The 18,543-nt window shown below is 39.2% G+C and overlaps 1 protein-coding gene across 1 annotated transcript; it reads left to right on the top strand.

Annotated features, from left to right (window-relative positions):
- Positions 1–5,619: 5,619 nt before the first annotated feature.
- On the top strand, positions 5,620–7,401 carry LOC132031681 (chaperone protein ClpB1-like). Its single transcript, XM_059421623.1, has 4 exons — positions 5,620–5,833; positions 5,934–6,218; positions 6,349–6,674; positions 6,760–7,401. Exons 1-4 carry the CDS (start codon positions 5,792–5,794, stop codon positions 7,079–7,081), a joined length of 975 nt encoding a protein of 324 aa, XP_059277606.1. The 5' UTR covers positions 5,620–5,791; the 3' UTR covers positions 7,082–7,401.
- Positions 7,402–18,543: the final 11,142 nt, after the last annotated feature.

The raw sequence follows: 18,543 nt of genomic DNA, 5'->3' as shown, positions 1-18,543 counted from the left end.
CTTCCGTAGTTTGCTCTCTTACGGCTTAGCTGATTTCTTCTCCGAGTAATCACTACACTCCGAATTTAAATTAAACCCTTGGTTTCTATCACGCATTCGGATGTATTCAAACTGTAACCCACTTATTAGTGTTCGTCTAACTAAGAAAATATAATCGTGCCTCTATTAGTTCTGCTGAAATTGCTAATGCATTGTATCTACTCAAAACTTACTTGTTATTCTTCTGTTAACTACCTGATAGCATCATGCTCTCTTATTCTGCTCAGAATATTAAGGTGAAGCATAAGGTTATTTCTAACTCCCTCATCATCCGACACTATTCTATGGTCGTGTACTGTTTTTTCCTTTTTTTAAACTATAGACATGGATCACACTTAGGGAAGTTTTATCTGTCTTAAATGAAAAATTAGATCAACTGACCCCCAAACTTTCTATACACTCCAAAATCATATCAGACTATACACATATGGGATAAACACTTGCTCACATAGCCTAAGAGGGAACAATCACATCTTCTTATCTCATAATAATATCTACTTCTTATAGTACTTCCTAACATAGTATTTTCTAGTTCTAATCTAAATAAACTAGAACACATTAAACTTATTCCCCGAATTTCAATATCATCTGCTCTTGATTTTCATGTGGCACACCCTTCTTTTTATTCATGTGAGTAGGCCGTACAAATATATCCTTATTTTGTAATACTAAAATTTTAGAACCATAGATGACTCGCCGATAGACTCTTTTCTATTCATAACTGAGAAAATCAATTTATGCTCTCCAGTGGCTAAAAATATAACATGTTGCCCTGTGGGGTCTTACATAAAAGCTATCATCATCATACCTATGGTTATGTCTGAGGATGCCCCTGGGTCCTGACGACCTGCTAGAGCATAGAGGCTGTTTCGACCTCTGCCTCCAGTATTCTGTCTTGCTGAAGGAAAATCCTTTAGATGATGACCCTGTTGACTGCATCCAAAGCAGCCATCCAAGCCCGAACGACACACTCTTGGGTGCCTCCTTCCACACTTATTGCACGTAGGGTGTTTAGGACCTCGGTGGCCCGCGCCGGCTTGTGGTTGTAAGTCTGCTGCCTCGAAGTCCCAATTGTTCTGATTAAACTTAGGCCTTGGGACTGGAGCATTGACTGTAGAAGGAGCAGGTCCTGACGACCTATTCTTAAAGAACTGCTTGTTTCCCCTTCATGAGATTCCCCATGGACTTAGCTCTCTTGCTAAATTCCCTGTCTCCCTCTTTCTGTAGCTTCTCCTCTTCTTGCCTTCTGTCCTCATTACCTTCGGTACCTTGCCTAGCTGACGGACAATTTCTCTAAAAATGGCCCTTCTGGCCACAACCATAGCATACATCCATTCCTGAGCGGCACACCTCTTGGTGTCTCTTACTACACTTGCTGCAGGTAGGATTCTGAAAACCCCTTTTTCCTACACTAACTTGTGACCTGGAATTTGGTGCCTTGAGATTCTGTTTTAGGTCGGACTACCCATTTCGATCATATTTGGACTTCTTCCTAGTGCATTAACGGTAAATGGAGCAGGACCTGATGAGTACAGTAGCGGTAAATGAAGCAGGCCCTGATGAGCTCCTACTAAAGAATTGTCCACCTTCCCATTCTTGAGATCCTTCAGGGTGAACGTTACCTACAGAGATAGCTCTTCTGCTGAACTCTCCAATCCTGAAACTAACATACCCCTCATGAGCATTAGTGTTTGGAGTAACGAATTGGGTGAGCACCTGGATAGCTGTCCCAATGTCCATATTAGTGGAACTAGGCGGCAGAGTGACTATAGTATGAACCTCTGCAAACCTCTTTATGGTCGGTGGGGATGAAGTTTGGGGTAAAGAACCCGATGAAAGTCTTTGTGCCCGATGCGAACTTTTTGAGTCTGCGAGTCCTTACTTGGGTAGCATCAGTAGCAGCCCTTGGGCTCGTAGCTTCCATTCTCTCAGAATACATTTTCTAAAATATGTATTTCGTACGAGTTAGAAGGATTCCTGAAGGTACAGCTCTAACTGCACGATCTTGAGTATGAAAGAAGTGAGACAATCCTGGATGTCTTGGTAGTCAACTGCTTATATGCGTGGGCACCACACACATATCAAAGTGACCCCACTGGACAAGGTTTCATAGTGTCCCTGAGACACTTGAACCTAGTGCTCTGATACCAAGCTTTGTCACGCCCCAAATCATGGCCTGGACGTAACACGACAATTCGAAGTACATCCCGCACAATTTGCCCGTACCTTGATGGCAATTTTCAGAAACTCCAACTTTTCAAGGCAAAATGCGGCTTGAAAGTCCGGCTCGTACTTTAAAGTATAGCCCGCACAATTTGACATAGCTCGCACTTTTACCGTCAAAACCAAGTTTTCAATTTCCAACATTTTCGTCTTGGTTTCTAAGCCCTGAATCATGAACGTAACTTAGTATTAAGGCACTAGGTGTTACATAATGCGTGGGGGGTGAGTGGTTGTGAGGTGGGGTTGGGTGGTAGTAAAGGGTAGTGGGTGGGGGTGGTGGAGGGGTGAGTGGTTATGGGACGAGGGTGGGGGTGAGTAGGTTTGGGTGGTGGTGATGGGTAGTGGGTGCTGGTGGGTGATAGGGTGGGGTGAGTGGCAGAGGGGTGAGGTACTTGGGGATGGGGGTGAGTTAATGAGGTCGGTTGTAGCTGGAGAAGTTCCGCTATAGCGAGACTGCTGCAGGGAAATATTGACCCTTTGCAGCGGTGGACGGAAGGCAGAACTAAATTTATATTGTGGAATTTCGAGTCATTCACCACTTTGCACCAGAAATTGTTCCCTAGAAAGTAAGAGGCGAAATTCCTAGAGTCTAAGAGGCGAAATTCCTAGAGTCTTGGTGGGTTCTCCTTTGAAGGTAAGTCTCAACCATTTTCATTATTCATTCCTTATTCATCTTAAGTTTCTACATTAATTGAAAGTCCACTAATGGTGGAGAAAAAGGGTAGAACCCTAGAAGTTGTAAACCCTTACATAATTGATGGGTGGTTGATTTTATTATTGTTTATTCATCTAGGAGTGTAGATTATCGCTTTCTAGGATGAGAACCTGATTATTAATGGTGGAAATTGTATATTAAGACTTAGGGTTCGCATAAAAATGGAAGTTTTAGCCTAAAATCCATTGAAAAGGGTTGAATTGATTAGAAACCCACCCATGAATTGAGGATAGTGTGATCGTTGAGACTGAGGTTATGATGAAATTGCATTAAGTGATAGTTCACCCATTTGAAAAGGGTAGAAGTAATTGGGTTTTCTTCCCCAATTGTTGTTCTTGTTTGAGTAGATGATTCATTACTCACTTAGCATTAGATTGCTAGACTTTGATCGTTCCGAAGCATTACGGAAGGGAAAAGCTGTTGCGGAGTAGCTTGCATTGTTCCAGTTCTGCATCTGAGGCAGGTTACGTTTCACTTGAGTTAGACTTTGGTTAGTTGATTATATATGTAGTAAAGTTGATAGACGAAAGTATGATTTGGTTGGTATGAATTCTGATTGTGTAGGCTTGTTGTCATTTCTTCATATATAGAAACTAGAGATGAAATTGTTGTGTTTTGAGAAGGAAGGGGTCAATATATACTCTTCTTGTTGATTGAGATGGTTGCATATTCTTGCTGTTGTTGAATTGAATTATCTGAGTCTTGTTATGACTTGTGGCATGGTGCCTTGTAATTCCTGACATTGAACTTATTGACAGATCATATTCCATATTGACTGTTGAACTGGAAGTACGTTGGGATTCATATTGTGAGGCACATTTGAACTGTTGAACTTATATATATATATATATAAAGGCACATTTGACAGGGGTGAGGATGTGGCCTAGTTATGGGCTCGTGATCCAAGGTCAGTTCCGTAGCGAGTGGTACATGGACACCATGGGTCCCTGCAAGTCATGACTATTGAGCGAAAATTGCTAGTAGTGTGTGTGTACGGTTGAGATACTATCATTGTTGCATTGCATTGCATCAGACTTATATTATTCCTGTTGATGGTTGTTGTTTGACTTATCTTATTCCTGTGTTGGCTGATGACATTAGTTGGTTATGTGCTATTGTGCCTATCTTATTAATTTTATAAACGTATGCATGATACTAATCTTAGTCGTCCTATGATATCTACCGATACATAGTGTTTTGTACTGATACTACCTTGATGCACTTTTTATCTGAGTGCAGATTGTGTGCCAGAGACTTCGTCCAGACCTTATATTTAGCTTGAGGCCAGTTTCTAATCAAATTCGAGGGTGAGCTCATATTCATGCCATGCCGCCTAAAGATCTTTCTTATTTTGGATGTCTATTTCATTTATGAAATTTATGATTATTTCGGGCAGTTGTTCAGTCTTTAGACAGTTATGTTTTAGAGTCCTTGTACGATGACTTTCGGATTTTGGGGTTGTAATAGATAGGATTTTCGCAGTTTATTTATTTATGGCACGATGAGACAGATTTATGATTTAATTCTAGTTATTGATTTATGATTGTTTAAATGATTAAGTAGTTGGTTAAGGAGATGGTTCGCCCCCTAGGGAAATTAGTGTCAAAATAATTGTCACATTAACAAAAAAATTTGTTCCAAAAGAAGTGTCACATTAGGAATTTAAGACAAATATTGATAAGTATTTCCAAATATGCTCTTACCATTAAAGAATTAATCATCTTTATCAATTTTCAAAAACATCTAATAAAAAGGGGGTGAATTAGTAAACTTAACATTTTATTTATTGATTTTTTAATTGACGGTATTTTTTTAGGGGAAACACTTATTTTGGGACGGAGGGAGTACTATATATTAAACACATATATGAAATACCAACTCCAACAAAGCACAAATTTTACTACATACTAAATTCTCCTATTATATTTTTGCACGAGGTGGGTAATGACAATAGTTTTTTTTTTTTTTTTTTTTTTTTTTTTAGCACAATGGTTTATGCTGGCTGCTTCAATGGTGCTGAAGACGAACGGTGAGATCATTCCGATTTTTGGTAAGCCAAGTCAGAATCCTAAACAAAGTCGGAGAATTAATTTAGAGTCGAGTTGCCTTATAATACTCTTTTTATAACTCCTTTTTGTTAAATATTTATTTTCTAGGAATAGTAGCCAATAAATAGATACAACTCGTTTCTTTCAAAATCTTCTCTACAAACGAGATTGAGGTTGTCGGGGCTCTCAACTGTGTATATCTCTCGCAATTATCTCTCGCTTTTTCTCTTGGGACGTTTGCAAAAATTGGGGAGACTAAGGGTTAAAGTTTGGTTTTTTTTTTTTCCCCTAAACATAAATTTGTTTGGAGTTGAACTTAGATTTCCCTGCCCTGTGTGCTATGAATTTATGTTTCAGTTACTACCAAATCGTCTTCCTAGGGTTAGGGTTTGATTTTGTTATCCACTACTGCTAAAGCTGCCATTAACATGGACCCTGAAGACAGCACCAAGCTTTTTAAGTCTACTTTTTTTGACGCAACCTTGGAATCACATGCAACAACTCAGCATGCTGTGCATGCTGCCACTGCCCAGTACGAAAACAGTCGAAAGAGCTTAGAATTACGTTATGGTGTTAAAATCCCCCACGATGCTGTGCAAGCCGCTTGTGAATCCTTGAGTGCATATCGCCAAAAGTTGGAGTGGTTCAGCTGTTGGAAGAAGCTGCCACTAAGTTGAGGAAAGACTTTGACTGTGATTCGGGAGAAAAAGACCTTGATCGGTACGGGTTTCTGTTTAATCGTGCCTTTGTTGAATCGAGGGAGATCATGAAGGAGAAGGATCGTGCACTGTCTGCCCTGCTTCCTTGCGTAAGTGACAAAATTTCTGCATTCATGCACCTTTGTATATCCCTCTTTCTTGTCCATGGTTTCTTATATGTCACATCATTTCATTACTCAATCTTCCCAGGTGAAAGAAGAACTAGAAGAGGTGAAAGGTGCCCTGGAAGCTTTTACAAAGCGCTGGCCTGCCCCTCTACATGGTCAACATCACATCACAGTGGTTAGAGATAAATATTTAAAATATCTGCTCAGCATGTTTTGGGGTATTCTTAATGGCGCGAAAGAACAGGGGGACCTGGACGGTGTCACAAAGGACATTCGAGATCTCCATGGTGTCTTTTCTGCCCTTTCGGAAACTATAGATATAAGGTTTACACAGCATCTCACTGTCACTCCTCCCATCATTGCAGAGGTTTGTTTTTCCTACTTTGATCTAGTCAATCTTTCTACTGTCCAAGATCGTTTCGTAGCAGGAGATACCATGGATGCTTTCTTTTTTATTCTTGAAGTTTCCAACAAAGAATAAGTATTTCAATTTTCAGGTCGCTAGCTCAATCACGGGTGTTCCAAGAAATTTCTATCCTGCTCCGTTCCAGCTGCCGGTTGAACTCCTTGTGCAAAGATTGTCCCAGAAACTTGTGGGTCTAGATAATCAACTTAGGGCCATCATAAGTGCAATGTCAATCCATAAGCTTGGATCATGCCCTCTGTATTCTTTCCTCTTGTTAGGTCCTCCAGGTCACGGGAAGACAGCACTTGCTGTGGCGCTTGCAAAAGAAATGTTTGATAATAGGATTGTTGAATATAATGTGGCTGATTTTACAGAAGATGATTTTACGGTAGAAGTTTTCTCATGTCCGTTCTTGGTGTACGTGTTCTCTTCCTCCCTTTTCCATATTTCAAAGGGTGGACTGAAACATTGATAAGCTTCTTACTCAATATCTTTTGCTCAGTGTTGACGAATCAGATGGGACTAGCGACTCGACGGTCCGGCTTATTTCGAGCTGTGTGTTAGTGTTTGATAATGTTGACAAAGCAAACACCACACTCTTCGACATTATCCTACAGATTCTAGAGACTAGGTCATATGTCAATGCCTCTGGAAGGCAGATTGTCTTCTCTAACACACTGATTCTCTGTACATCACGTGTGGAGTTTCCCAGGTGCCGCTGTGCAAGAGTAGTTTTGGAAACTTCCTTCAAGCCCCCTTTCAAGGAATTGTTAAAAAGTGTCGGGGGGAGTACAACAACCACGGTGCGATTGCAGTTTTCATGAATGTCTAACTGATGTCAGATTTTCCGTAAATAAAAACTTGATTATGGCTTATTCCAACTGCATTTTGTGGGCGGCTGCTTTGTTGTACATCCTATTTTAATTAATTGATACGCTGTTATTTGTACTGACACAATATTTGTACTTTTCAGGCAGAGAAGCAGTTCAAGCCTCGGTTTTTTGATTCTCTGTATGACGTAATTTTGATCCCTTGGCTATCTCTTTCTCAGTTTATGTCAGTTTTCAGCATACAAGTCTGCGATGCAGCCTCCTTAGTCGAAGAAAAAGTGGTTGTCTACCCGTCTTCCGCCGTGTTTCGTTATGTTTGGAGGAATAAGTTTAACAAGATGCGAGAGGTACATACGCTTGATTACTTGTCAGAAAGTCTCTAAATGTGCTGTGGAGGGTTTTGTAACTAGGGTAGGATTGTATTTGCTGCCACTTTGCATCTATGTTTGGAGGAATATTTACATGATGTTAAGAGGTATCTATGTTCATTATTTGTTTGAAATGGGTAGTGAGATTAAATCGGAACGTATAGTTGAGGCATCTGTAACTTAGGTAAGAAGGAATTTTCTCGAGTCTTGTGGACTTCTGTCAACTTTCTTTGTTTTAGAGGTCCGTCAAACTTTGTGACTGGATAACAGCAGAACTTGTGAACATACGTGGTGGGTAGACACCTGGGTATATTGTGTTTCTGTCTGATCATTTCATACTGTTTTACCATTCTGTAACTGCAAGTCCGATAAATGGCTACCTAATGACTTAAATTGTAAAAGAACCATATGTTTGTATGTGATATTGTTAATTATTGCATCTAGTTTCTTGATGTGTCAGTTTTCAGTTTTGAACTAATTGATTAAGTTTCTAATTTTATGTTTAGCCTAAAACATTTGCCTAGGAGAGGAAACTGATTTTTCATTGTTTGTTACAATGTTTCTTAGAAGTGTGTCTTCCGCCAATTACCGTCTCCATTGATTCATCTCATATTGCACTCATTATGTTTTTTTCTTTCTTTGCCAGGAAGGTGGTCATGTAGTTAAGCATTTTGTGGAGGAGTTAGTCTCCAAGTTGAGCAATGTGGATAGCGAGTCCATAGTATACATTGATGAGTTGGTGGGTACCAATGAATTGTCCGTCAGAACTCAGAAATTGAGTGATGTGACAGTTGCCCATGACTTTAAGACGTTCAAAGTATCCTTGGGAAAGTCGAGGATCCTCTACCAGTTTGAAAAAGAACATGCTAAGCAGACATACAAACTAAGCATAGCTTACTTTGATCTTGTGAATTTGTTGGATTCAAAGCATGATGCCCGAATTTCTTGCATTCTGAATGGTTTACTGGAATTGCTTGCTAGGGTAGATCATTTATTGGCCGGACCCAATGATTGGAGAGAGCTGGTATGTGTTATTGGCCTTGTTTGCAAAGCAAGATTCCGTATCCACATGTACTTTATATTTTATTCATCATAGTTGAAACTTATTTCAGGTACCACTTGAGTACTTTGCGTATTCACATGGTGTGGGGGATGTTGTGCATGAGAGGGTCAAGAGGGCTAGGTACATGTCTGAGGCTATGTTTTCCAAAATGCGAAGTAAATTGGTTGAGTCCAGACAGTCGCAAAGGCTCTATTCAAGTGCATTGATGTCGATCATGACCATCTCAAGGACAAGCATTGTCAACAAGTTGCATCTTTCCTTTTCATAGGACTAACAAGTATGGGTCAAAGACAGCTTGTGGATGACCTTTCAAAGTACTTTGTTGCAGATGATGGGACAACGATGTTGGTTGAAGTGGATTTGTCTACCTGCACTAGCCCAAACTCTTTTCTTAGGTAGGATATATTTATGTGATCATGTGTTCTTGGGCGGTTAAGTCTGATTATTTGATTCAGATGCACATGTAGGAATGAACGTGGTCTCTTGCTGAAGAATGCTATTTTGATGAGACCCTACTGCGTCATAGTGGTTTTTAACCTACAATTGGCACATCAATCTACTTTTACCAAGATTATTTCCATTCTAGATGATGGTTTGGTGTCCGACAATGATGGGACTGTTTTAGATTTCCGGAAGACTATTCTCATTTTCGTCCCGGATCAAGGAAATAAAGGTTTAATTTCCAAGCTTGTCGGTGGAGGTCCAAATGGATCTGATAATCGGGACCGAAACATGGACAAGGTAGTTAAATGGAACTCCTATGGCTTGTTCAGGAGTAGTGCGTTGATCTCTTCTCTAATAATTTTTTTATTTTTAATTTAGTGTTGTAGTGATAGTTATAGCGTTAGAGCATATCGTTCCTATGTACTGAACTTTGTGATCTTTGCCTTTACAGGATCCTATAGGCTTTAGATTTGAGGTACTTAACCGGGTGGATGAAATTCTGCTTTTTAATGAAGATTTACTCCACGGTGCTCGATTGTCTATGAAAGAGGGCAGGCATCTCGTAATGACTTCACCCGGGATAAATGATGCATTGGTTAATCTGTTTTACAATGGCAAGAGAGAAGTTGATGGAAACAACAGGAACTTATTTGATGAATTAATGAGAGTAAGTTGTTTCATTTTAAGCATGTCTGCCATTTTACATTAACAAATAGTATAGATTTTTTTCGGTAACTAAATTATGTATTACCAAAGAGCAACATTACAAAACCAGAGTCAAGCTGATCACTGCTTGCTGTCCAGAAAGTAAGAAAAACTAGCAAAAACAAATCTAAGACTCAACTCTCTAAGCACCAGATGAACGTGCTCAGTACAGATCTCACACCTCCACTGCTAGGACTAAAAAATTAGATTTTGGATCCAAGTTCTTGTTGGGTCCATCCCTTATTTTAGGGAAGAAAACACTTCCCTTGTTTTGAGGAAGAAAACACTTCCCTTGTTTTAAGGAAGAAAAACATCTTCCTTGTATTTGGCAAATTGTCAAGTGCTTGCTTGAGTCACCAATGACATCAATAGGTTCATCTCACACCTATAAATAGGGAAGCTTTCTCATTTGCTAAACACACCAAATTGAAGAAGACAACACATCCCAAAGAGAGAAAAATCTAAGAGAAATACTCTTAGTGAAAGGCCTAAGTAAGAGAAGGTCTTTGAGAGAATTTTGTGTGGTAAAATTCTTGAGTGTCATTGGGATTGGGGTTGTGAGGTTGAGTGTTGTAAACACTTGTAATATTTCTTCTTTAATAAGATCTGCGACAACGTGGACGTAGCTCTCACGTTGAGGGTGAACCACTATAAATCTGTGTGTGTTATTTATTCTTCGCTACATCACGGCGTAAGTAGGTTCGTTCTAAGCCGAGATTGGTATTTAAGTGGTCTAGGCCGTGACCCTCCAATCTTTCACGGGAATCGCTTACAAAAGTCGGATTTGGGATTTTAAATCCTAACAATCGGTATCGGAGCGATAAAGTTGTGTTGTGATTTAGAAACGATGGGAGGCGAAGATGGTACGACGCACGGCATCGGTAAATTCGATGGTACGTATTTTGCATTCGGAGAATGCAAATTGAAGATTATTTATATGGCGTAAAAACTTCATGAACCTCCGAGTCCAAAACCGGAGGAGATGAAGCAAAGAGATGGGATCTCCTCGACGCAAGTTGCGGGAGTCATTCGGTCGACGCTCGTCAAAGAACGTTGCTCACAACGTGGCAAAGGAAAAGACCACCGCAGATATGATGAAGGTATTTGTCGATATGTATGAAAACCTTCGGTAAATAATAAGGTATTTCTCATGAAGAAACTATTTCATCTAAAGATGATGGAAAATGCTCATGTTGCTGCACACGTAAATGAATTCAATACCATTGTAAATCAATTGTCATCGGTAAAAATTGATTTTGATGATGAAGTGCAAGCTCTAATTTTGTTGGCATCCCTACCAAATAGCCGGGAGCCAATCGAGAGCGGCGGTTAGTAATTCCGTCGTGGCAAAGAATAAACTAAAGTTCAACGATGTTGGGATCGTATCCGTCGAGTGAGGCGCGCAGACGTATTCGGAGAGGCATCGACAGGCTCGCTTTTAATGTTGAAAACGATGGCAACTGACAAACTACAACCGAAATAGGGCGCATCGAAGTCAAGGAATGGCGAGGGTCAATCCGGACCAGACGAACACATGAGTGTTGGAACCGTGGAAAAACAGGTCACTTCAAGAAAAAAAGCTCAGGCGAAAGAATGGAGGACAGCAAGGGGGCCGGAATCAACGGCCCCCTACGGAAGACATTGGCGATGCATTGTTGTTGCTATCGGTTTGACGACCCGACAGACTCTTGGGTGCTTGACTCGGTGAGCGTCCTTTCATACCACCCCACATCATGATATAATGACAAACTACGTGGGGAATCTCGGTAAAGTTTATTTAGCCGATGGAGAGCCGTAGACGTTGTTGGCACGGGAGACATTAATTTGAAGATGTCAAATGGATCCTCGTGGAAGATTACAAAAGTTAGACATGTTCCAAAGCGATGCGAAACCCGATCTCGGTGGGTCGGCTTGATGATGAGGATATGATCTCAATTTGGTAATGGGTCTTGGAAGGTGGCGAAAGGTGCTATGGTAGTTGGCCGAGGAAAGAAGATTGGCACTCTCTACATGACGACTAGCTTGTGTCGTGATCGTTGTGGTTGACAACACAAAGAAGACAGATTTGTGGCATTGTCGGTGGGACATATCAAAAAGAGGATGAAGAGCTTGTTGGTGACAAATGGCTTAATTCCGGAGTCAAGACGGTGGACCTTCATACGTGTGAGAGCCGGTGCATTCTCGGAAAACAAAAGCGAGTAAGCTTCTCAACGCGGGCGGGGAGTTGAAGGTCGAAAAGCCGGAATGGCGCACACGGACGTGTGGGACCTACCACATTCCCCTCTCTTCGAGGATCACACTACTACGTGACCTTCATTGATGATTCAACCGGGAAGGTGTGGGTTTATTTTATGAAAAATAAATCCGATGTGTTTAGTGTATTCAAAAGATGGAAAGCCATGGTCGAGAATGAAACAAACCTCAAGTTGAAGTGTTTGAGGTCCGACAACGGCGGAGAATACATTGATGGTGATTTCAAACGGTATTGCGCCGATAATGGAATCAAGATGATGAAGACTATTCGGAACGCCGCAACAAAATGGAGTAGCCGAAAGAATGAACCGAACGTTGAACGAGCGTGCTCTGAGTATGAGAATACACTCCGGACGCCCAAGACATTCAGGCGGATGCGCCAATACCGCGGCCTTCTTAATTAACCGAGGACCGTCGGTTCCTTTGGATTTCGAATTCAGGAAAAGTCCGGAGTGGCAAGTTAAGGTAAATCTTTCATTTCGAAAGTGTTCGGCTACGCTTATCATATGTTCATAATGATGATACGGCTAGAAGCAAGCTTGATCCAAAATCAAAGAAGTGTTACTTTATCGCTATGGTGACACCGAGCTTGGTTACCGATTTTGGGATGAACAAAAATCGGAAGATCATCAGAAAGGTGAATGTTGTCTTCAACGAAGAGGTGCGTACAAAGACAAGTTGCAAAAAATTTTAATGTCGGGACAAGGAATCGGAAATAGTCGATTTGGGGACTTTCCGACACCCGAGCCGCAACTGAGGGTACAGCGAGGCGAGGAACAAATAATCCGAGAAGATGTGAAAGTGCCGATTCGAAACAAATCCGACGCCAATCACGGAAGCGTAGATCATCCAGGATCGAAGTCGATTCACAGGTACTCTCCATCCCTCAACTACATTCTACTCACTGATAGGGGTGAGCCGGAATGTTATGAAGAAGCAATGCAAGTCGATGAATCGACTAAGTGGGGCCCCGGCAATGAAAGATGAGATGGACTCCCTATCGGCAAATCATACATGGGAATTAGCCGAATTGCCAAAGGATAAGAGGGCATTGCAAAACAAATGGGTTTATCGGATAAAGGAAGAACCCAATGGAAGAAGGCATTATAAAGCAAGGCTGGTTGCAAAGGGATTTCAACAGAAAGAGGGCATCAAACGCTCACAAGAAGAATATGTGAGGAAAGTTATCAAAAAGTTCAACATGCATGATGCCAAGCCAGTCAACACTCTCTTGGCTGGAGACTTTCGGTTGTCAAAGGATCAGTCGTCGACAACCGAGGATGAGAAGAAGCAGATGGACAAGATACCAGACATTGCACATGCAATTGGAGTTGTCGGACCGATTTATGAGCAATCGGAAAAGAACACCGGGAGGTCGTGGAAGTGGATATTCGGATATCTCGAAAGGTAGCTCGAGTTCAAACCTCCGTATTTCCGAAAATCGTAAACGAGATTGCAAGGTTATGTTAATGCCGACAACGGTGGTGATGTTGACAAACCCCCGGTTCGCTTCGGTTCGCACGAAGTATGAAACTAGGAAAGAGCCGCCGCATCGATCAAAGTGTGAAGACAAATTAAAATTAGTCTTCAAGTGGGAGATTTGTTGGGTCCATCCCTTATTTTAGGGAAGAAAACACTTCCCTTGTTTTGAGGAAGAAAACACTTCCCTTGTTTTAAGGAAGAAAAACATCTTCCTTGTATTTGGCAAATTGTCAAGTGCTTGCTTGAGTCACCAATGACATCAATAGGTTCATCTCACACCTATAAATAGGGAAGCTTTCTCATTTGCTAAACACACCAAATTGAAGAAGACAACACATCCCAAAGAGAGAAAAATCTAAGAGAAATACTCTTAGTGAAAGGCCTAAGTAAGAGAAGGTCTTTGAGAGAATTTTGTGTGGTAAAATTTCGAGTGTCATTGGGATTGGGGTTGTGAGGTTGAGTGTTGTAAACACTTGTAATATTTCTTCTTTAATAAGATCGCAAAGAAGACAACGTGGACGTAGCTCTCACATTGAGGGTGAACCACTATAAATGTGTGTGTTATTTATTCTTCGCTTACATCACGGCGTAAGTAGGTTCTGTCTAAGGAGATTGGTATTTAAGTGGTCTAGCTGTGACCCTCCAATCTTTCCTGGGAATCTGCTTACAAAAGTCGGATTTGGGATTTTAAATCCTAACAGTTCTAGCTACAACAGGCACCCTAACAGTACAAATACAGGCTATTTCTTTGGCTATGGCTACAATATCTTTTTCCACTCTTCAAAGATCCTGTTATTCCCCTTCCATGTTTCATATATTTCTGCATACACTTGCTTCGTGATCCTGGCTCCGATGGTTTTCCCTTTACTGTGCTGCAACACACTTGACAGCTGCAGGTCCCATGGGCTGCCAATCTGCTGCTCCATTCTAGCCAGTGCATTGCCCTATCCCAGATTCTTCTGATAAATACACACTCACTAAACAAGTGTTCCTTTGTTTCATCTGCTGCTTGACATAAAACACAGCTATGATCCACTCCAATTCCCCTTTTTGCAACTCTGTCTTCAGTAGCTAGCAGACCATGCAGAAAAATCCATAAAATAAATTTTGATTTTGGTCGAGCATCATTTTGGCACATCATGTTTCCAAATTATTTTGGGATGAATTCCAAGAAGCTGCATCTAGTACCACCCAATTCTGCTTTGAGTAGGTTTTGGATCTCCTTGAAGTTGTTGCAACTAGACATTTGCTTCCATAATTTTCCTAACCATCCAACTGGCCTGCTTAGGAACTGATATTGCTGTGCCCCCTTAATGTAGTATGCATGGATCCATCTAACCCACAATTTGTCCTTTTTGTTGGCTAGATCCCAGCTAGTCTTACTAATAAAGGCTTTTCAGCACTATTGTCTAAGATGTGTTCTTTTTTTTTTTTTTTTTTTTTTTTTTTTTTTTTTTTGGGTGGCAGGTCGCTGAATATGCATGTATGTCCCAACTCAAGAGAGGACTCATCAAATTTTGACGGAACTGAGTGCAACTGAATTTTTAAATGCATTATAGTTTGATAGACAAAGTATATTATCTAGAATCCTTGTTTTATTAAGGGCCTGTTTGGAAAGCCACCCCGGTAATTGGAATTGGGTGTAATGGGGTGTAATTACACAGTTTGGCCTGTTTGTTTGACCAAGTAATTACACGGTTAGGTGGGAATTGGGTGTAGAGTGTAATTACACCCTGTAATTACAGGGTTACTTTTTAGTTTTTTTTTTTTTTAATTTTTTTTAATTTATCTTTTATTTCTATTATTTTAATTCTTTTGATTTTTAATTTATTTTTAATTTATATATTTTTAATTTCTTTTTAATTTTTTTAAATGTATTTTTTATATTATTTATTTTTCATTTCCTTTTTTCTTATTCCCAATCTATTGATTCCTACGGATTGGATAAAAAACAATTCTTGAATGAGGCCAGGAATGAATCGAAAAAGAAATCTTTATTGGTTCTACCTCCTATTTTTTATGAAGAGAATGAATCTTTTTCTCGAAGGATCAGAAAAAAAAATGGGTCTGGATCTCCTGCGGGAATGATTACTTCCAATGGTTTCATGTAATTGCTTGTATTTTTTCTTATTTTATTCATTTAGCATAACCGTGCTATTATTCTAATTTTCAAAACTACACCTCTTAATATTAGAAAGAATAAGTCGTTAACAAACTTGACATATAACGAGTAACGTTATTAAAGTAGAATTTTGTTGTGATTGAGGTTATAGACTTACATTTTCTCTTTCTTTTGAATTATTTACTTAAGTTACGTTGGAACTTACTTATGTAGTGTTGGAATTTGACATAGGAGTATCATGTTAAACTTTTTCTTTTGGATTTTGAATTTAAGTTATATTTTCAATTTTAAGTTATTTCCTTTCACATTGCATATTGTTTATTTTTCACTTACATTTAATTTGATGGATTTTTTGTGTCAAACATTTGAATAATGTTATGGCATTATATTTATAAATATTATTTTTTTTGTCAAACATCCAATCCATGACTTTCACACAAAAAAAGTCTTCTTTTAAGTTTTATAATTCATTAAAATTAAATATTATTAATTTGAAAAATATATATCAATTATTTTTTACAATATTAGTTACAAATATATGATTATTAATTAATATATTTTCAAGAAAAAAAGTGTTGTTAAATAACTAATTTAATATCATTTATAAAGGTAAATATTTTTTAAATATTAATTTAAATTTTTTTATAATTAAATTTTATTTTTAAATTAAACTAACTGTGTAATTACACTTGTGCAATCAAACAGCACGCTTGTATTACACTGCAATTACGTTATGACAAACAAACAGGTCATTGAAATTACACTACTATATAATTACTAAGCTGTGTAATTACTACCCTGGTAATTACACCAATTCCAATTACCAGGTGGCTTTCCAAACAGGCCCTAAGTTCATTGAGAATGTTACTCGTCAACATCTCTAAGCTAGCAGTGCAAGTATCATTTTGTTGTCTTGACGCTTACAACAAGTGATGTTAAGTTTAGCTTTTAGCTGAATATGTCTTGTGGTTATTTGCTTTAGGATTTGACTGCTAACATCAATCACGCAAACGAGAGATAGCAATGTTTTGGCTCATGCCTTTGCTTTTTAGGAATTACCAATGAATAAGTATCGAGATTTTAAGAGTGCTGGATTTAGGTTAGAGCTTTTCTTTCTCAAGGATCTGCATATGAAGTAGATTGTTTTCTCACTTCTTCTTCTTTGGTGGGGGTGTTGCTGCGGGGGATATATTCTGTCCCTTCTTCTTTGTATATTTTCTTGGTTAAGTGGAATATAATCATATACACTTGGGGTTTGTTTGGTATGACCGAAAATGTTTTCCTATTTTTTCTCGTTTGATTGCACTAAAAGTTTGTATAGTCCGCAACAATTGTTTGATTGCACTAAAAGTTTGTATAGTCCGCCACAATTGATGAAGGTGGGTATGATGTTTATATAAGAAGGGATAATGGTAGAACTACGTACCAGGAGAGGAGGTATTGACTTGGACAATTGGCATGTGGTGCGACACAAGATTCTTATTATTGAAGAATGTTGCGCATATTACTGTAGAATGGTGCAATCAATTAAGATCCATTAGGTACTTATTTAAGTAAAAAGGACATGTTCTGTTACCACGAATTTTCTCTGTGTATATAAGGAAGACTCAGCAGTGGTTGATGAAATCAATATGTATTATATATGATTGTCGATATATATCACCATGTGAAGCTGCTTGGAGAATTTTTGAATTTTTAATTCACCGTACGGAACCATCCCTAGAAAGGCTATGATTTCATCTACCAAATAAAAAATATGTCATATTTCCGGATAATGATTCAATTCATAATGTTGTCAATAGACGAAAAGTAAAGAAATCAGCGTTTTAAGCTAGTTTGAAGCAAATAAGACATCTCCCCTGAAGGAAGAACAACAATTTATGCAGAATAACCATCTGCATTTTCCATTTGGAGAGCCTTCTTGTTCCACCTGAATCTACCGAGCAATATTACCTTAGATTGTTGTCGAATGTCATTAAAGGTCCAAAGTACTTATGGATCTCGGAACAATCAACAATCTTGTTCATCTGACTTTTAAAAGATGCATGTTATGCTCTGGGTTTATTAGATGACAAAGAATACGTGAATGCTATGATGGAAGCAAGTAAAAGGGAATGCCATCATATGTTACAGTTTTTGCTATGCTATTTTATCGAATTCAATATCGGGGTCAAAAAGTGTTTGGCAAGCAGTTATTTGCTATGGTGCTACTTTTGTTTTTGTTGTTTATTGTATTGTAGGGCCATTACTGAGATCCCATTAGAAATGAACATAAAAGGAGGCAAGTCAAATGACCCCAATAATAAGTAGCTCCACCCAGTGGCGGATCTAGGATTCTCACTCAGGGGTTCGAAAAAAACAACAAAAGTTAAACATAAAGAATAACGTTGTTGTCACTGGGAATCAAACTTGGAACGCTGGAGAGAATTCTGAACACCATGGACCATGGACCACTTGAGCTGAGCTTTTGCATTTGTTCAGGGTATTCAAAACTTACATATGTACATAAACACAGAAAATTTTCCTATTTATACACTGTAATTTTTCGCCGAGGGTCTTCGGGTGAACACCCTCCATCCCTCCTAAATCCGCCCCTGGCTCCACCACAAACCAGAACAAATGGTGGAGTGGGAATTTCAAATTTGTCCAACTGTGTTTGAGAGGATTGTCCGTGTTTTTAATCAATCTAACTTCTCATTTTCCTCACTGAATAGTTCAGAAGTGAAACGACTCGGGCTCTTTCAGTTGCGTTTGACACCGTTTCAGTCAAGATGGAAAGTTTATACCACTTCCTTGAGAAAATTATGATATTGGCAACTCTAGTAGTATTAATGGCAGCATTAGTGAAATATTTGCATGAGTAGAAAGTATGAAGAAGAGGAAAAGTTGGCAGAGGTATCAACAAATTTTTGGAAAATGCAAGCCAGAAAAAACAAAGGCAGACAAACAACCATATCATTCCATTTTGAAGAAAGTGAATGGAGAAAAGCAAGTTGCTGTCGAAACATTAGCTCATGAG

This window comes from Lycium ferocissimum, chromosome 9, assembly GCF_029784015.1.
Source record: "Lycium ferocissimum isolate CSIRO_LF1 chromosome 9, AGI_CSIRO_Lferr_CH_V1, whole genome shotgun sequence".
In the NCBI taxonomy this organism is placed as follows: domain Eukaryota; kingdom Viridiplantae; phylum Streptophyta; class Magnoliopsida; order Solanales; family Solanaceae; genus Lycium; species Lycium ferocissimum.
The sequence above is the reverse complement of the archived record's forward strand: the minus strand, read 5'-3'. Positions and strand labels throughout refer to the sequence as shown.

Excerpts from the sequence above, each read along its gene's own strand:
- LOC132031681 (XM_059421623.1), top strand. The coding sequence starts at position 5,792 with ATGAAGGAGAAGGATCGTGCACTGTCTGCCCTGCTTCCTTGC. Across the intron at positions 5,834-5,933 it reads TGTCTGCCCTGCTTCCTTGC|GTGAAAGAAGAACTAGAAGA; the intron begins GTAAGTGACAAA and ends CAATCTTCCCAG. Across the intron at positions 6,219-6,348 it reads CTCCTCCCATCATTGCAGAG|GTCGCTAGCTCAATCACGGG; the intron begins GTTTGTTTTTCC and ends TTCAATTTTCAG.